General features: G+C 36.0%; 1 protein-coding gene across 6 annotated transcripts in view; it reads left to right on the top strand.

Annotated features, from left to right (window-relative positions):
- The first annotated feature begins 1,856 nt into the window (after positions 1 to 1,856).
- Positions 1,857 to 20,465, top strand: part of Csgalnact2 (chondroitin sulfate N-acetylgalactosaminyltransferase 2) — a 37,669-nt gene continuing 19,060 nt past the window's right edge. For 2 of the 6 annotated variants that reach the window (XM_046458402.2, XM_046458404.2), the window contains exons 1-4: positions 1,857 to 1,999; positions 10,599 to 11,518; positions 13,640 to 13,856; positions 15,342 to 15,443. In XM_046458402.2, coding sequence (XP_046314358.1) covers positions 10,813 to 11,518; positions 13,640 to 13,856; positions 15,342 to 15,443 — 1,025 coding nt within the window. In that variant the 5' untranslated portion in view covers positions 1,857 to 1,999; positions 10,599 to 10,812. Of the gene's footprint in view, positions 2,000 to 9,498; positions 9,681 to 10,598; positions 11,519 to 13,639; positions 13,857 to 15,341; positions 15,444 to 17,070; positions 17,226 to 18,702; positions 18,882 to 20,465 lie in introns of those variants that run through there. The other 4 variants (XM_046458400.2, XM_046458401.2, XM_046458403.2 and 1 more) reach the window with 4 other exon arrangements.

The raw sequence follows: 20,465 nt of genomic DNA, 5'->3' as shown, positions 1-20,465 counted from the left end.
ACTAGAGGATTGAGACCTTGAAGTTTGGAATAGAATGGATATTCAGCAAGCCTGGCTTGGTGGTCCAGACTCTTGAAGGATTTCCCACAGGGCATTCAAGAACATCTGGGCTAAAACTTCCCAGCACATGTCAGCTAACAAAGACAGCTGTGATTAGAACAAATCCTCCTCCCCTGGAATGCTATTTCTATAGGATGTACTCTACAGTTACCCCAGCCTTCCACTCTAACTAATGCATTTAATGATGGTAATAAGCACCAATTGCCTGTCACCTGCCAGGTACAGTGTCAGATATTTCAAATACAAAAGTGCATTTAATCCTCACAACAATTTTAGGAACACATATTATTTTTGTTTCCAAAACACAGCTGAGTAAACTGAGTCTCAGAGAGGCTAAGTCCTGAAGCCAGAATTAGACAGCATAGATAGGTAAATCGAGTCAGGTTGCTTCAAGGAGGCTAATTTTGGGTGAGTCTGGGAAGTTGGAGACTGTCCCCTGAAGGATTGAAGTGTTAATTCCTTCAGAGTCTTTCTTCCACCCTTATCAAGAACCAGTCCCTGCTCCAACTTGTTGCCAAGGTAACCTGTCCCAGGAATTGCCCCTCCCTACAGGAAGCTATAAGGTGGTTAATGTGTCCTTGACTGCACCACCTGTCCTTCCCCCTTCAACTCACCTGTTTCCCACCTTTTAGCCATCCCACCAGCATTTTCCTAGGCCTAATCACATACTCAGGAAGGAGAAAGATTAGGGGAAGAGGGCAGGAGAACAAAGGAAGCCTAGGACATATAAAAAGGGCAGAAAACCTCGCTTCTGGGGATAGCAGGATACCAGCTATGGACCCTTCTCCCTCCTGGGAGAAATCTCTGTTACCCACCACACCCCCTTTTAATTTTTTATTTTGTTTTTATTGTTGAAGTCGGACACAATACCTTTATTTTATTTATTTTTATGCGGTGCTGAGGACCGAACCCAAGGCCCCACGCATGCAAGGCAAGCGCTCTACCACTGAGCTACAGCCCTATGTTACCCCTTTTTAAATAAACCTGCTTTATATGCTTGCCTCCTGCCTCTCTAAGGTTCAGACTTCAACATGTGAGGAAGCAGGACTCCTCACCGATAACCGCAGTATCACAGCCAGGGTGGAAAAAACCCCAGAGCTGGTTTTTAGCACAGTGTTCTGCCCAGACACAAGCAGGCCCTGGTGCTATGGTGCTCCTCTCACCGGCTCAGTCTGGTACTCTAGAGGACAAAGTGCCTTAAGGATGTTCCTGGAACAATCACTTGAATGAAGGAGGCATGGGAGAGGGTTTTTCCTCATTTACTAAAATCATACGATATTGAACTTCAAATCTATTTTCCAGAAAGTACACTTCAGCTGTCTCATTTAACAGATGAGGAAACTCCAGTCCAGTGAAATGGGATGACTAAACCCAAAAGATCACTGGCAGCCCAGAGCCCTCTTGGCTGGAGCCTACTGCTCAGGCCAACATTCCTGAGGATGCTCAGATATCTCTGGAGACGTCAACTCAGCGACTACATCTGCACTCGTGGCTCCTTGGGGCTCCCGGGACAGGGCTACCAGGGCAGGGCAGCGCTGCCAACGGAGAGCTGGCAGGGGTATCTGCGAAGCCAGCCTACAGGCCGGGACTCATACCAGTCGCTGCAGGTGCTTGCTCCAGCCACAGTGGTTTCCTAGCCCGGGCACTCTGCGGGCCTCCACAGGTAGATTTTGGAAGTCCACACCCATATGTATTTTTTAAATTCAGCAATTCTAGCATGCCAGTCCTGAGCGGGTCCGAGGCAGTGGGCGGGGCATGCGGCTGTAGTCTCATTTCCTCGCGCGCGCCGGAAGTGGCCGTCCTTGGCGCGGCGGCGCGCCCGGCGGGTGGGCTGCTGAGGCCGAGGCGGCCCCAGTGCGCGGGGCGCCGCCCATGTGCGCCCGCCGTCCCGGAGGTGGGGGTGGCTTGGTGGCCGCGGTGGACCGAGAGGGCCGGCGCGGTGAGTACCCGGCCTCGCCTGAGACTCCCGCCGGCTGGGCGGAGCGGTGCAGGCAACCAGAACGCGGGCTGGGGTCTGCGGGCACTGGTCCCTGTCAGGTCACATCAGACGAACCCTCCGGGGCCCTGTCCCTGTGTGGTAGCTTCGCGGACAGCCGTCTGGAGTCCGCTCGGGTTTCAGGGGAAAGCTGCAGTTTTTTTCCGAGACCGGTGCTGCCAGGGACCTTTGGTTTGCGTGTCAGTGTTTTGTTTTGTTTTGTTCACTTTTTTTTTTTTTTAACTTACTATCTCCTCTCGGTGGATAAACTTTTTAGTCATCTGTTACCACTTCGGCGGGGGGGGGGGGGTTAAAATCGTTTTCTCTGACAGCAGCACTCCCATCTCTTGACAGACATCAGAAGGAACGCCTTTAAAAGATGCACGTTTTGTAGGAATTAGGGGGGTCGAGCATCCCACGGGACAGGGAGCCTCTGGCCTTGTCAAAAAATTCACCTTGAAAATCACTCTATTCTGGAGCAAGTGACAGAGAAGAAATTTGTAAAACATGAAAGCGATGCTCCTTCTGTGGTGATGGTATTGACAGCATGACAATATGATCATAAATTCGAAGCTTTTCCGTTTAAGCCCTTGTTAAACCTGAAGGTATTTTCTAGCCTGCTTTTGAGATAATGTATGCAATGTCGTGGCAGTTCACTGTCATTTGAAGGCTCCTGGGCCTTCATTTCTGGTGAGATTAATGATATTTTTATATCATTAATGTATTTTAAAAGTACCTTTGGTCTTGGAAGTGAGAAACCAAGTATTTTATGACAGAGAATGTTGGCATTCATTTTGTATTCTTTCTAGTTGTTTAAAGTTGTTATGTGATTAAAAGAATACAAAAGCTGCTGGATTTGCAATATGTATGGCTCAGATGATTTGAACATAAGTGCAATTAGTTCCAAGCGGTTTAGAAATTACATTTTTTTCCTTAACTTTTTTGTAGCTGTATAAAATAACATATTAAGTCAACAAGTACATAAACCTTAATTGTATAACTCAATTAATTTTTACATATTCATTATCTGTTTAACCGCTATATACATCATATTATAACTGAACATTACAGTATGAACATTTTGATTAAACATTTCAATCATCCTCTGCTTCTTCAAGTCACTTATACTCCTATCCCCAATCTGTATTTTGACTCTTCTCATCAGCTATTAATTTTGTCTATTTTGAGTTTCATATTAATGAAATTCCATTGCTTGTGATAGTATGGTGTCAGTGGTGCTTTTTATTGCTATGCTATATTCCACTCTATATGACTACTCTTCTGTTGAGCATTTGTGTTTCCAATTTTTGTATACTATGTATTTGTATATTAAGAATGTTATGAACATTCTTGGTGAGCATGTAGATGAATTTGTTAGATGTAGAATGATTGAATCATAAGGTAAGCAGCAAATGACATTTTAACTAATGCGGAACATTCCTTTTTTAAAAAAAAAGTAATAGAAGCTTTTGTTAAATAATCTAATATTAAGGGTGATTAAAAATGGTTGAACTATTATGAGTTCAAGACTTAGGAGATTCCATTACCATATTATTATTTATTATTTATATATATATGTGTATTACACATCTATAACAGTCTTCTTTAGATGGTCATTACTTGTTTATAAGTCTGTTAGATCTGATTATGATCTGACTCTGAAGTTTGGTATAACAAGGAGGAACTGTGTTACTCAAGTTAGTAGTTGTTAGGGGAAATTAAGTAGTTGTTGTTAGGGGAAACAAAACACCACAAGAATATAACTAAAAATGGATTGAAAAATCATGGGATTATAAAACAATGAATTTAAATTGTTATTTTCATGCTACATGAATACTAAGTATAAATGTAAAATTGAATTATAGGGTTGTTACAAATGTGAATTGTTACAGGAATATAGTTATTTCCATACGTATGAAGGTATTAGAATATTTATAATGTGAACTGAAAACAAAAAGCACTAAATAATTGTGGGAAATCAGTGGAACCCCAGAATGAACAAAAACAAAAACTAAGCCTAAAGGAGTTAATGTAAGAAACAAAAGAAAACCTTAAAATAAATGTTATCTTAAATTGGGAGCTTATCCCACTTGTTGAATACATACAGGCTGCCATGAAAAAAAGCAGTCTGTTTTTAACTATTAAAACATAGAAAGTGCTGGGCACAGTACTTTCAAGTATTTTTTTTTTATTTTTTTTTATTTATTTATTTTTTCTTTCAAGTATTTTGTATAAGAAAACAGTTAACTTATTTCTCAACTCCATGTCACAGATAATTATAGCTAAGAAATTTAATGGAGTGTTAAGAAAGGATGCATAAGCTAGAGTAGGTAGAATTTTAAAATCTTTAATAATATGAATCAAAAATTTAATAATCTAGAGCATGATTTCAAAGTCAGGTTTTTCCCCCCACATCAGACAGGTAATGTGCTAATAATAAGAAAGGTGCATGTCACACAGCACTGAATACCTACATTTACGAACCAAAAAGGATCTCAAAGTTGGTTTTTAATCAGCTTTCTGTTGCTGTGACAAAATACTTGAAATAATCAACTTAAAAGGAGGAAGAGTTTATTTTGGCTCACAGGTTTCAGTACATAGTGAATTGGCCTGTCACTTTGGGGCCTATAGCAAGGCAGTATGTCATGATGGAAGCCCATGGCAGAGGTGGCTTCCTACCTTGTGATAGGCAGGAAGCAAGAAGGACAAGAAACAACTGGAATGCCAATAACCCCTTCAAGAGCAGGCCCCAAAAGACCTAAACTTCCTTCCACTAGGCCCCACCTACTAAAGGTTCTACCACCTCCCAATAGCACCACAGACTAGTGATCACACCTTCAACAAATGGGCTTTTAGGTTACATTTCAGATCCAAAATATAGCAATTGGGAACGTGGGAAGTACGTTTAGGCAAGTTGGAAGCAGCAAATACTGACCAATTATGTGTTGCAATGAATAATTTAAGTAAATTTAACCAGGAATTTCACTTCCAGGGATTTATCCTATAGATGAAATAACATATATTTAAGTCCTATATGCTAAGGCTGTTCATGCCAAGATGTTTAATAGTGGCATTAGATTTGGAAGGATACACCAAAACCAGAGAAGGGAACTTAGACTCTAGGATAGAAGAGAGACTTCACTGTATGCCCTTTTATCATTTTTAATCTTTTTATCTCATGTTTTTATTTTTTGATATTTTAGAAGTATAAAAGAATTAGGGCTGGAGTTGTAGCTCAGTGATAGAGCACTTGCCTAGCATGTATGAGGCACTGGTTTCGATTCTCAGTACCACATATAAATAAATAAACAAAATAAAGGTCTATCAACAACTAAAAATATTTTTTAAAAAAGAATTATAAGTTGGACTTTGTGGTACATGCACGAGTTCCAGACCAGCCTGAGCAACACAATAAGACCCTGTTTAAAGGAAAAGAAAAAAATTTTTTTTTCTTTTAGAAGTGTTAAAAAAAATTAAGGACTTAGAGCTGGGGTTGCCATATCTGGCTGGCCACCTATATTTTTATTTATCTTATTTTTTAGTTTTGGCATCAGGAATTGAACTCAGAAGCACTTAACCACTGAACAACGTTCCCAGCCCTTTTTATTTTTATTTTGAGACAGGGTCTCAATGAGTTGCTTAGGGCTCACTAAATTGCTAAGGCTGGCCTTGAACTTGCAATCCTTCTGCCTCAGCCTCCAAAGTTGTTGAGATTACAGACATGCACCACCACACCAGACCACTGGCCATCTATTTTAATGTGACCTGTGACTTAAGGGTAGTTTTTACATTTTTAAATATTTTGGGGAAAAGAGAGAAACAATACTTTATGACATGTAAAGATTATATGAAGTTTGAATTTCAGTGTCCTTTGAAACAAATATGTGTATTAATTCACATATCATCAGCGTATGCTTTGCATGCTACAATGGCAGAATTGACTGGTTATAACATTATCTGACCTAAAATGTTTGCTGACCCCTAGTTTGAGGCCAAAAATAGATTTCTGTATATACAGGAATTTGGTTTGTTGTAAAGGTAACTTGCATTTCAAATTAAGGACAGGAGCATGTATTATAATATGAGTGACAAGAAGTGCCTATTTAAGGGAAAAAAATTACTTATTTTACATTAGAATTACTTCAGATAGGGAGGCTAAAATTGAAAAGTCATTTAGGAAAAGCTTGATAGATTCAACTATTAACAAGAGAGACCAAAATTTGTGTAATGGGAAATTCCTTTCAGTTTTTTAAAGATATTGCTTTATTGTCTTCTCATTTGCATTGTTTCCAAGAGTAATCTATAATCTGACATCATTGCCTTTTGTTTCTTATATATGCTTTTTGTCTGGCTGCATTTAAGATTCTTTTGATCATTGAGTTTGAGCAGTTTAATCATCATATGCCTTGGTTTTGTTGTTATTTTGAGATAAGTTCTTGTCTGTTATGTGGCCAGGATTGAACTTGGAATCTTCCTGCCTGAACTTCCTAAATAGCTGGAATTACAGGTGTGTACCACCTTGCCTGGCTGTATGCCTTGTTTTATTTATGGTTCTTACACTTGAGGTTTATTGAGCTCCTTAAATCTATGTATTCACAGTTTTCATCAAATTTGCAAAATGTTCAGCCTTATTTCTTTAAATATTCTAATCTCCCCATTCTTAGGGGCTTTCAATTACGTATATATTATACTATTTGAAGTCATCACACAGCTCTGTTCATATATTTCGTTCTTTTTCCTTCTGAAGTAGTTTCTACTGCTGTGTCTGCAATTCACTTTCTTTTCTTTTGAAACATCTAAGTTACTCTTAATCCCATCCAGTGTATTTTTCACCTTGGCGTTGAAATTTTCATCTCCTAAAGTTTAAATTGGGTCTTTTTTTAAATGTCATACGTGTTTATACTTTGTTTTTGAACAGGAACATCTTTTTAAATACAATTATACTGTTTTAATGTCATTTTCTGTGAATTCTCATATTTGTGTCCGTTCTAGATCAGTTTTAGTGATTATTTTCATTATGGCTGGTGATTTTTGTTTGAATGTCATATATTGTAAATTTTACTTTGTTGTGTGGTATTTTTATATTTCTATAAATATTCTTGAGGCTTGTGCTGTTACTTGGAAACAATTTGATCCTTTCACGTTTTGTTTTTAAGATTTGTTGGTAGGACTAGAGCCATGTTTAGAGCTAATTAGTTCCCATCACTGAGGCAAGACATTTTTGAATACTTTACATAATTCCCCCATGAATTTTGAGGTTTTCCAGTCTGTTTGGTGAGAGCATGCCTATTTCTGGCCCTGCATGAATACTAGGTTCTGTGTCCTCAAATTTTTTTGTGGTCTTTTCCTCAGCCTATTAATTTCTCCATAAGCTTACATTGAACAGGACTCCACTGAATATCCAAAGGATGTCTCTTCTTCAGACCTCTGGAGTTCTCTCTTTTTCTAACTGTCTCCTTTGAACCCTTGCTGCCTTAGTCTCCTCAGACTGTCAACTCAGGAAATCTGCTGGGCTATGCTTAAGTTCCCCTCCCTGGGCTGGAAACTTAGGCAGTAAATTGGGTAGTCATTTGTTTCTTGTTCCAGGATCACTGACCTTTTTTACTTGATGTTGAATATCTTGAAAATTGTTGTTTCATATTTTGGGGTCTTTTTGAGGGGGAGGAATTTTTTTTTCTTTTTGGTTGGCTATGTATTTCTGAAATCTTTGATTTTTATATTTCATTCCTTTAGCAATTCATTTTCTTATCTCTGCAATATCCCTTTCTCTGTAAATAAACCTTATCTGTGATATAAACACATTGCATAGTATGATAGTAATCAAGATGGAATTTTTTTGTTTTGCTTTTTTGTGGTGCTGGGAATTGAACCCATGGCCTTGTGAGGCAAGCACTGTACCAGTGAGCACATTCCTCCTAGTCTTTCTAATATTCTTAACATATTTAGAGCTGTTATAAACTAGTCTTCTAGGATTTGGTTGAAGAGTTTCCTACAGGAACTAAACAAGTAAGATTTTAATTGAAATTTCTCATAAAAATAAGACAATCACCACAGAACTATGCAACTAACATTTACATTCTGAGATAATTACAGCAGCTTTTCTTTCATTTCAGTGGAAAACATTCTGCTATAATATTAGCCTATTAAGTAAGTCACAAGTTTTCAATTCTGTGCATAGTGCAATGAAATTGGCACAGGTACATTAAAATTGGTTGGAAATAATAATCTAGAACTTAACTATAATAATTAATATTAAAATTATATTACATATTGTATAATTCTATATTATTATTTTATAATTATTATATTACGTATTGTGTAATTCTATACACTATCTAAATTTTTATAGGTGTTCCACATCTGGAATGATGGAGCAAAATGGGTTAAATAGTATGTAAACCATCTCAAATCAAACAGTGCTATCCTGAAAAAATTGTATGGAGAATGTATAAAAATACATTTTAAATCAGTGGGTTTTTTCCAGGATTTTTGAATTGCAACCCAGTTATAAATACATTTTACATGAAAAGTTCATACATATGCACATATATAATCACAACACAAAACTTACTACTAAATGTGATTCACGTTGATATTTTTTATTCTGTTGAAAAGTTAACCTTTACAAGTGGCCCATTTAAGTCATAGCTCACAGTATAAAATATATTGTCTGCATACCAAAAAAAAAAAAAAAGCTATGAGGTACCCTATTAATAAAAGGTAGTGGTATTTAGATTATATATTTTTGGTTCTTTTATAAAGTTTTACTCCCAAACTGTTTGAGTATATAATCGTACTATGGTTAAGTCTGTCTACCTTAATAATAATTTATACAAATTATGTTTCTACATTTTCAATTTTAGCCTTTCTTTTCCCTAACAAGTAGGCTGATAATAACTTACAAATAGTTAAGAAATTCCTCTCAGTTTTTCTTTTCAAAATGACATTCAAGTGATTTCTTATTGCTAATGATTGTGGTTTTGAGGCATGCTAAGTTCCTAGAACTAATATTAGCTTTGCATATTTATTTTTAAATTAGGATTTCTTTTTTCTTTTCTTTGGACTGGGGATTGAACCTGGAGCACTTTACCATCCTCAGTCCCATTTATTTTTTATTTTGAAACAGGGTTTCACTCAATTGCTTAGGGATTCACTAAGTTACTAAGACTGGCCTTGAACTTGCCCACCCTCCTGCCTCAACCTTCAGAGTCACTAGGATTACAGGCATGTGCTTCCACACCCAGTTTAGGTAGTATTTCTTGAAACTAAAAATGTCTCCTATTTTTTTCTACATCATTTAAGATTTACAATCAGTGGGAAAGAGGCTGTTAATAGTAAAAGACTTTGTTGTAATGAATTAAATTTTTCAAGATACTTGTTTATTATTTGTTTTATTAAAATAATAAATGGTTAAAGGGAGTTAAGTTAATTATTTGTGGTCTTCTATCCTACATTTTAAACAGATATGTGCCACAAAAATGTGTACACTGGAGCATTTTCCACAGAGGCATCCAGGCTTTCCTAATCACTAAGAAAGTGACTGATGTTTCCCAGTCATCTTCTTCCATAGGTTCTACTGCACTGGAGAAACCATTACCATAAAATATTTGCAGTCAACACATTATCCTTCTTGATAAATTACTTGGTAAGAATGGAAGTTCTTTTGCAGGGAAGGCCTCCCTGCTTCTTCTCTTCTAAGCTTAACCTTCTCTACTTCTGGAATTAAAAATCCTTAGTTTAGAAATAGATACAGAATAGCTTATACAACTAGTTGTAGCATGAAAGGTAGCATATAATTTTGTAAATTTATAATGGTATTTGAATTTTTTCTCAAACATATTTAAAATATTCATATTTTTTCTTTATATAGACACTAACTTTCCAAACTTGTAGGAAATCTGTTGCTGTGTAATACAGTGAAAATAATTATGTGATCTAATCTTCCAATAATCTACCAGAGAACTTTGGACATAAAAATGTTTTCTTAATGGTTTTCAGCTGTCTGTGACCTTTTGATATTGCCCCCCCTCCCGCCATACACACACTCTTAATTTTAATATTCCTAGATTGGCTGAGTTGAGCAATAGAAATTAATGAGGTAGAATATTTGAATCAAATAAATTGGAAAAAACTCTCTCCCACGAAAACCATTATTACTATGGTAGAAACAATTTATAGAAATTCAATTCCTAAGTGTATGCTAGTTGAAATATTGTGTTAATACAGAGTTATAAGCAATTTAATTAAAATAATTAGAAAACAGTAGAATCTATGTAACACAAACTATAGAATGCAAATCATGAATGTAATCTTAATGTTTCTGTGATTCAGGAGATTATGGGTGGATAGCCATACTGTTTAAAAGTATTATACATAGTATTTTAGAATTTTAAAAGGCATTTTAATAATTTCTCCAAGTACTTACCAATATTCTAAATTATATTTGTGCTTCTAGTGATGCTCAACATATAGTTTATTGAACATATAAGTTTATTGAAGCTACCAACAGTTTGGTTTTCTTAAGAAAACAAAATTCTGATTGATTCTGATCTGTTTCTTTCAGAAAGCTCACTACCCATATAATGGATTTTATAGTTCAGATTGTTTTATTCTGGATTTCATGGTAACAAAACAGGAAGTATACTTAATTTCTCATTTCTACAAGTAGTCATGACTACTGAGAAAACAATTTTTTTAAGCTACAGCAGAATTCATCTTGGTACCTTTTATGGAAATCCTGATTTTGTTTTTAATTTTGATTACCTTTTGCTAAAGGTATGAAGAAGCAACTTATCTTGTTAGGCAAATACACATTAATAAGAATGTCTAGAAGAGGATCAATCCTTCACACCCGGACCCACTGGCTACTGTTAGGACTGGCTTTGCTCTGTAGTTTGGTATTATTTATGTACCTTCTGGAGTGTGCCCCTCAGACTGATGGAAATGCATCTCTTCCTGGTGTTGTCGGAGAAAATTATGGTAAAGAGTACTATCAAGCCCTCCTACAGGAGCAAGAAGAACATTATCAAACCAGGGCAACCAGTCTGAAACGCCAAATCGCCCAACTAAAACAAGAATTACAAGAAATGAGTGAGAAGATGAAATCATTACAAGAGAGAAAGAATATAGGGGCTAATGGCATAGGCTATCAAGGCAACAAAGAACAAGCACCTAGCGATCTTTTAGAATTTCTTCATTCCCAGATTGACAAAGCTGAAGTTAGCACAGGAGCCAAACTACCGAGTGAGTATGGGGTGATTCCTTTTGAAAGTTTTACTTTAATGAAAGTATTTCAGTTGGAAATGGGTCTCACTCGACATCCTGAAGAAAAGCCGGTTAGAAAAGACAAACGAGATGAATTGACAGACGTTATTGAAGCTGGCTTGGAGGTCATTAATAATCCTGATGAAGATGATGAACAGGAAGATGAGGAGGGTCCCCTGGGAGAGAAACTTATATTTAATGAAAATGACTTCATAGAAGGTAATATGAAAAATAAATTGGTAAATAGTTGTGTTATTATGACAATATGCTAGTGTTTATGCTGACATGTCAGTTATTACACACAGTATTAAAACATTTAAGTTCTTACCTGCTTAATTCCACCAAGAATTTGAAGTGCCTTTTTGGAAAAATGCTATAATGAGATCATAATAAAATTGAGAATAAGGACCAGTGAAGTACAAGAATATAAACTATTGAAGCTGAAGAGCTCTTTTGAGCAGTGTGTATATTTACATGTGTATGATTTGCATTCCTCGCTTACCTGATCTTGATATTCCTTTTTAAAACATAAAAATTTTATGTTTTTTTATTTTAATTTTAACACCTTCTGCTAGATATTTAATTGCAGGCTTAAATAGCAATTTTGGAAATAAATCTTTCTTAAAAGTTCTTTTTGCTTGATTTCATAAGCAGCCTACCACATGCAGGGTTTTTTGTTGTTGTTGTTTTGTTTTGGTTTTACTCCAAATTATCATGACTATCACTTACCATACTGTAGTATAATATATGGAGGCCTTTGGAAGCCATCAGTCAGGACATAGTGGTTTGCTGGGCAGTTTCACCCTGTGGTTCCTTTTTTTTTCTACTATCACTTCCTGACATTTTTTAAGGTTTTATTTTTTTTCTCACAACTCTTCTAATTTTTCCACAAGCTCAACTTTTTGTCTTATTCTGTGTTTGTATTTGTGACAGAATTGAAAGATGCAGAGGAAATAAGATAATTAAGTACCATATAAATTGTCCACACATTAGATCTGCCTAAAAAAAAAAAAAAAAGGAAGCTGAGCCAGTTTTATATTCTACAACTTCTGTGTATTTTATAACTCTTCTTTCAGGATATTTTTCTGCATGAAACATATTCCATATATCACTTTTTCTCCACTATGCCACTACTCTCTCTCCTAAAATAATACTGGCAACCACTGAGTAGATCCTATTCCTCTTCCAGATTTTAGCTCAGGTGTCACTTCCAGGAAGTCATCTCCAGCTTCAAATTTAAGATATCAGTGCTTCCTGTATGCTTTTGTCATCTCTACACTGCATCCTCTCTCCTAGGACTTGTTGTAGTATATGTTATTGCCCATTTTCTGGTTCATTTTCCTGCCTCAGGAGGGTTGGGACAAGTCTATCTTATTCACCATTTTATTACCATATATTGACTGAGTGATCCAACATTTGCATGTCTAACTTCTCTCTTGAGTGTCATGCTTAAAAATCAGATTGCTGTGAAAAAGTACTGGAAAACAATATCAACCATATTATATTATGTCCAAGTATAAATATACCACAATGAACCCCATGTTTTTACATAATTATAATCTACTAATTAAAAAAAAGAGTAATAGAAAGGAGACCAGTAGAGTAGAGCTGAGGATCAGGGGGAGGGAGGAGGAGAAGGAAAGATATTGGGAAATGAGATTGATCAAGTTATGTTATGTACATGTACAAATATGGAATAAGGATTCCTAGTATTATGTAAAATTTTAATGCATTAATAACAACAAATAATAAACAGCAAAGGCAAAAAATTAGATTGCCCAGTAGATTTCTATACTTTTATCCTAAAAGCATCTCAAATCACTGTTGATATATAAACTAATTTTTCTTCAACTTCACTATATTCAGTGTATTGTTACTATTTATTTTTCCTATCTTTCTCAAAACTCAGACCATGTTGTCTGTTTATATTATTAATATAAATATCGATGAAGACACCTGATTCATTTTTTTTTGTACTGAACAGCAACAGAAGTTTTTTTTTTTAACACTTGGGCTCAGAATTTAATATTGCTTTAAGTAATTTCTTTGTCATATGATTACTGTAATGATAAACTATTATTTTTAAAGTCATGTATAAAGGAATAATTATCATTTGGAGGGTATTTCATGGATTGAATAATATAACAGGGTGATAAGCTTTTTAAAAAAACCCTCTTCTACTTCAAGAATAGTTTTTATTGTCTAGACAGTGGGAATAAATATTTTCACAAATAGACTAAGACTCTATAGATCTGGTTTAATACTTTCAATCTTTGAGTAAAGTCCTGTTGAATTTATAAATTTTGCCATGAACATGACTTTGAAAACTCTTTCCTTTAGGTTATTATCGCACTGAGAGAGATAAGGGAACACAGTATGAACTCTTTTTTAAGAAAGCAGACCTTATGGAATATAGACATGTGACCCTCTTCCGCCCTTTTGGACCTCTCATGAAAGTGAAGAGTGAGATGATTGACATTACTAGATCAATTATTAATATCATTGTGCCACTTGCTGAAAGAACTGAAGCATTTGCACAGTTTATGCAGAACTTCAGGTAATTGTCGGGACTTAATGATTTTGCTAAGTTCTAAAAAAAAATAACATTTTGCACAGATTTGCTTAATTTATTTCCACTGATTACTTAGAATTATAGAATAATTTTATTGCTTTAGGGGAATTCTCCTTTTTTATATTCTCCTTTTTCTTTAAGAATGAATCATATATTGTATTTCTTGAAATTTTCAACCGTATTGTAAATTGAGGGTCACAACTGTTACAAACTAAATTTGATGGCCTTTATAATAGTGTGTGAATTCGTTTTAGGACTAGTTAAATTTTTAAGAATTACTTTATTGAGGCATTTTTGTATACAATAAAATCCATGTAATAAGGATAATTTTAAGGATGTTTTAAGGATAAGAAATCATATTTTCATGACTTTGGACAAATGTATACATTCACAAACTACCACCGCAATCAAGATATAAAGGTTGCTATCTCCCAAGAAAATCCTCTAAAGAACAATTTGAGTTTCAAGGTTGAAATAAATTTAGAAATATAAGTATTCAACAAAAATTTGGAGAAAGTCATTCCATCTTGGAAAGCAGAATATTTATGGTTTTATTTTTTGGTCATTAAATTTGGATATTTTAAAATACTGAAGTGTTAAAGAATTAGAATACCTAAGAAAAATAAGACTTTTGTTTTAAATTAACAATTGTCATTTTTAATTATTCTAATGCACTAGGTTTAGTTCTTTTTTAATTCTAATCTTTATTCTCATATTAAAAGATTGGTTAACACCATTCTGCAGCATAATATCTGGAAATTGGACTTGTAAATGAGATCTGATTTTTTTTTTTTTTTTTGAAAAGGGGCAGTACCAGGGATTGAACTCAAGGGCTCTCAACCACTGAGCCACATCCCCAGCCCTATTTTGTATTTTATTTAAAGACAGGGTCTCACTGAATTGCTTAGTGCCTCACTTTTGCTGAGGCTGGCAATCGCAATCCTCCTGTCTCAGCCTCCCCAGCCTCTGGGATTATAGTCATGCACCACCTCCCCCCACTTAGATCTGATTTCTTGAAGCTTTGTTTTTTAAATCACCTTTCTTGAAATTACCTTCAGAGGCTACATCTTTCTTTACAGTGGATAATCTCAGTGATGGCAAATATTTGTTCCTTGATAACAGATAAAATTTTTGGTATTAGCTAGTTTGAGGACAAAATAATTCTTGATCCAAAACTTAAATATTTGTCTATTTGGTTTTGAACACATTGAACTTACTTCCTTAAATATCAATCCCAAGGTAAAAGTTTCCCAAATGTTTTGAAATATGAGAGTAATGTTGGATTCCTTCCATAGCCCTTGAGGATTATACTCATTGACATAGGCTTCATGCCTTTACCTAATGTTTCATGTGATTTCATTCTTTATCAGTAGTGCCTCATTCATTTTCTTGTTGAAACTTTATGTGATTGCATTTTGAATAGTGCCTTATATATGTTCTTGAACAAACTTTATTTTTCAATTCTGTTAGGGATGTTTGTATTCATCAGGACAAGAGGATTCATCTCACAGTGGTGTATTTTGGTAAAGAAGGTCTCTCTAAAGTCAAGTCTATCCTAGAATCTGTCGCAAGGTTGGTGAACCATGTCCACAGTAAAAAATCCTTGACATATAACTTTATTAGAAAAATAAGAATTTCAGACATTTAAAGAGTTATTAATTTTGAATAGTTACTATTAAGAAGAATTTTGAATAACTACAACTAGGAAGTTGACTGAGCATGTGGGTGGTAAATGGTGATGATATATGTTCCTCATTTCACAAGCAACCCTACACAACTCATCTTCCTTTAATTGTTAGCAGGCAGCCTGGCAAAATCAGGATGCTCTCCCTTTATGGCCCACTTACCTATATGTTTGCTGCTGCTTTCCCTTTTTTTAAACCTAATCCCTGCACTTTGATACCATCTTCTGAGCATGTCACTTTTCTTTTATTCCTTCTTCTCCCCCTATAAATGATACTTAGGTCCCCCATATCTTTAACAAACAAAAAAAAAAAAAGAAGAAGAAGACCTAATTCTACAGTATGCAGTAGCTACTGTTATGTTTCTGTTCTTTCACAGCCAAACCTCACCGAACAGTAGATCTGTAACTGAGAAGTCCATATAGTACCTGGTACATGGTGGGTGCTCAGGTTTGAATGAATGAATTAGTAATCTTTAAAACTTATTTTTTTACTCTTTAGGTTCTCAGCCTTTTTCTCTCTTAAGTTGTAGGTCCAAAGGTACAGCCCTCTACCAAATGTAGCTTTTCTCTGTTATCCTCGTCAATCACTTTTATACATTTGACAGTCTAATCAGGGCTTTCTTCTTGAACCATGCTTATGTTTGTAAAACAAATATTTTGTGAATGTAATATGTCATAACATATACTGGTTGAGTGTCTTCTCTAATCATTCCAGTTCTGTACACCTTACTTGTTTCTTTACCTTTCTGCTAGTTTTTGGTCACTCCCTAAGTGTTTAGATTTGGCCAGCCTTTCTTCTCCAACCATTCAACTAACATTGATTGAATCCTACTTATTATATTCTGGGGTACACTACTTGGGAGTCTGACTGAGGTAGTTGGAAGAAGACTGAGCATAGCTGAGTACATCTATACCCTGCAGGGACTCTCATAGCTTTGATATATATAAACAGGGTTCATTGTCTTCCCCTTCTCTATACCAGTTCAGTGTGGCCCTCTTTCAGCTCAGAGTCAGACCATTTTCACACAGCCATAGACCTAACATTTGAGATACAGAGTCTTTTACTCATCTTTACCTGTAATTGCCTTTGATGAGTTACTTCCTACTTATGTCAAAGGACCTCTTCTTTCTTCCTTCCTTGCTACTGCCACTATCTACCCCAGTTCCCCCTCCATTTCTTCCCTCCCTCTCTTCCCTTCTTATTGTTTTTCAATTGCCTACTAAGTACCAAGCATTCACCCTAATATTACTGAAGTTGTCTCTATGTTGTAAAGACACTTCTGTGGCATATGGTAGAAACTTACCTTGAGCTTGCTTAAGGAAAATAGGAACAGTATTGAAGAAACTTGAATACCTCCCAGAAATGAAAGGATTGTTGTATCCAAATTTGGAAAAGAAAAATAAAAACAACTTTGGGTCTCAGTGACTGGAACCAGAGAATTAAATACCATCAAAATTCTCTTGTCATTATCTTGTCTGTTTTCTCTGCATGTTGACTTCATTCTCCTGTTGCAGATTGGCTTCTTCCACATGGTGAGGGATATGGCTGTTGGCGGCTCTGGGCTCACATCTTCTCAGCTTTGCCATCAGAGAGGAAAGAGCTTTCTCCCAGCTCCCGTTGAGGAAATCCCAGGAAAGGACATTTTGCCCACTCTTGAGCCAATCACATTGGCCAGGTGGGGTGGGGGTTTTGTGATTGACCCCACTTGAGCCTGGTCCCCACTCCTAGGACATTATGTGGTTGGGCCGGGTTGAGTGAAGGGTATTCTGTGATCAGTGTTTTACTTGGTACTGGACATGTGGGGTGGCAATGGACAGTTTCCACAAAAGAAGGGAAAGGTTTATATGACATAAGATAAGGAGAAGAATATGGACACCCAGAACACTTAGAGTCCAATCCATGCATTATTTGAGCTTTTACTTCCATCTCTCCATTACCCAAGCTATACTGTTGTAGGAGTAATCTTCCTCACATGTTCCTGTTTTTGATTCAGCTGTATCCCTAGTGCAGTGGTTCTCTAGCTTCAGTGTCAGAGGCACCTGGAGGGCTTACTGAAACACAGAGACTTGGTTCCACCCTTGGCCTCTGAGTCAGTGTCTCAGGTGGAACCTGAAAATTTGCATCTAATATGGTGCTAGGGAGTGCTGGTGCTGTGGGTTTGAGTGTCTCAGGGTGAGAACCACTGTCCTAGCAGAAAACCTTGCTGACTCCCCCCTTGTCTTTAGGATACTGACCAAGTTCTTTAACTTTGCATGATAGGTGTACCTCAATCTGAGCCTCCTCTCATTGTTCCCATGTTAGGGTCCCTTTGTTCCCATCTGATTTGTCTGACCTCTAAATGCTTTCTTTCTTACCTCTTTCACTTTTGAGAACAATTATTTGGAATGACCTGTACACTTACCACTGACTTCAGGATTTTAACCCAGGCATAACTCAAGTTCTGCTTCTAATATCTTCTCTAACTACTCCACACATAAGCAATCTCTTCCCAGACCTGCTATTCATTTATTCATTCATTCATTCAGCAAATACATATTGAACTCCTACTCTGTGAGGAGCACTGTGTGCATGGTAATGAACAAAACAAAATCCCTACTCTCATGGAGTCAGGAAGTCATTCACACAAACATGTCTGGTGATACTAAGGAAAACAGCCAGGGAAGAGGATGGAAATTAAAGAGTGGGAGATTGGACTACTTCTGAAATGGTATCTGGAAATATCCCCCTGATAAGGGGGCATTTATGCAGAGACCTAAAAGATATCAGAAAAGCTCTCTTTGTGTGTATCATCTATGCCCAGAATTTATTATTATTATTATTATCATCATCATCATCAAATATTATGGCTATTTTTCCATGTGTGTATTTCTTATCTCCCCAGTAGGTTTTTAAAATTTTAAGGGTCTGTGGCCACTTGGTAACTGGAAATCTCATACCATACCACCAGCATATTTCCTCATATGTGGGCAGTTAGTGAATATCTGTCCCTGATGATGGGAAGCTGATGATTTCCTTTCCCTTGTGTGAATATAGAACCAACATAATAAAATATTTGAAGTATGAGACATTTTGTAAGTTCTATTGAAGAAAAAGCATTGTTAACTTTAAGTGGGACTTAGCATTTGTTGTATGTGCTTTCCTCATAGTGAGTCTAATTTTCACAATTACACCTTGGTTTCATTGAATGAAGAATTTAATCGTGGACGAGGACTCAATGTGGGTGCCAGAGCTTGGGACAAGGGAGAGGTCTTGATGTTTTTCTGTGATGTTGACATATTTTTCTCAGCCGAATTCCTTAACAGCTGCCGATTAAATGCTGAGCCAGGTGCGTAAAACGTTGGTAGATGAGCTGAATTTAGAATTTAGAACAGCATTGGCATGTCCCATGTTTTGAATCAAGTTAATTTGAGGAAAAGGAAATTTTAATTAAACGCTAGGATGTTTTTTTCTTGTTAGGTATAATTTAACTAAAATACATAATTTAACTGGAAAATTTGACCCTCTGAAATTCATATCTTTTGTTCTCTTGGAACCAAATTCTATTGGCTACATTTGAAGTCAAATAAAGAAGGCCAGGAATAGAAGACTGGAAATTGATGAGGAGGAAGCAACTCAGGTCAGAAAAAGAACCATACAGATGGTGTGGAGATGTGAGAGTGAGAAATATCCAGTCTCAGGCAGATAGTCCACCCCCATACACGTGCATGTGCACACATCTACACATGTGCACACTCATGCAGGGGTCTGGATACAGGTAGTATTTGGTCTCCAGACTATACATTTTGGGGTTGTTTCCTATACTTTGCTTTATGCTGTAGATATTTTGAAAATAAATGAGCAAATGACAGTTTTATAAATCAAATTTTATTTTAAATTTAAAATCAAGAGTTTTCTGTATTAAAGAGTCTCAACAGGAAAATAAGTTCAGTAAATATATATTATATAACATGGTGATTACAGTTAGTGACAATGTGTTATATACTTAAAAATTGCTAAGAGAATAGATTTTAAATGTTCTTGCCATAATAAAAAGTGTATGAGGTAATAGTTAATTGGCTTGGTTTAGTCAATTCACAGAATATACATACATCAAAACATTATGTTATATACCATAAATATATACATTTTTCAATTAAATCATTTTTAAATAAAAGAATTTCATATTAAATGTTTTTATGTGGAACTCTTCGTATACAAAAATGACTAATTTCTTATTAGTGAGTTTGATTGGGAAAAGTTGTCAGGAGCTCTCTCAGAACCCAATGAGTAAATGTGGGTTAGGTATGTTTTTTTTACTTAAGACAGCATGAAATTCAAAACATGGAAGTTGAAGGAGACATATTTGCTCAGTGTAAAAAAAAATATTTTTATATCCAGAAATAGACCATCCTCTGAGAAGTTGAGCATCCCTATCCCTTAAGTGAGTGTGAATGAAGGTGTCATGTTCATTAGTTATGCATCTTATAGTAAAAAGGCTGCTGTCACTTCTAGGCTGCTTGACGGTTATTGAGCACTTCATGCTACCATGATTGAATTCAGTCATATTAGGGTTTCTGTTTTGAGGGCAAATGGGCCAGTTATCCTTTAAGGTCCTTAAGATGCTATCAGTTTGAAAGCTAATGCCAAGGTCTTCTGTAAGGGCTATTAACATCAGATATTTTTAATCCTTATCTAACCCAGCTTTTCCAGATCTTAGTTTAAATCTGTCTGCAGTTCTGTTTTAATTATTTCCTACATATCTATGCATTGTACAGTATTCTCTGTATTTGCAATTTTTTAATATTTTTTTTTTTAGTTGTAGTTGGATACAATGCTTTTATTTTATTTATTCATTTTTATGTGGTGCTGAGGATTGAACCCAGGGCCTCACATGTGCTAGGCGAGCACTTTACCACTGAGCCACAACCCC

The sequence above is a fragment of the Marmota monax genome, unplaced genomic scaffold (genome assembly GCF_021218885.2).
Source record: "Marmota monax isolate L192 unplaced genomic scaffold, Marmota_monax_Labrador192_F-V1.1 WCK01_AAM20220418_F8-fsc00161, whole genome shotgun sequence".
NCBI classification, from domain to species: Eukaryota; Metazoa; Chordata; class Mammalia; order Rodentia; family Sciuridae; genus Marmota; species Marmota monax.
Note: the sequence above shows the minus strand (reverse complement) of the source record. Positions and strands in the feature narration are given on the sequence as shown.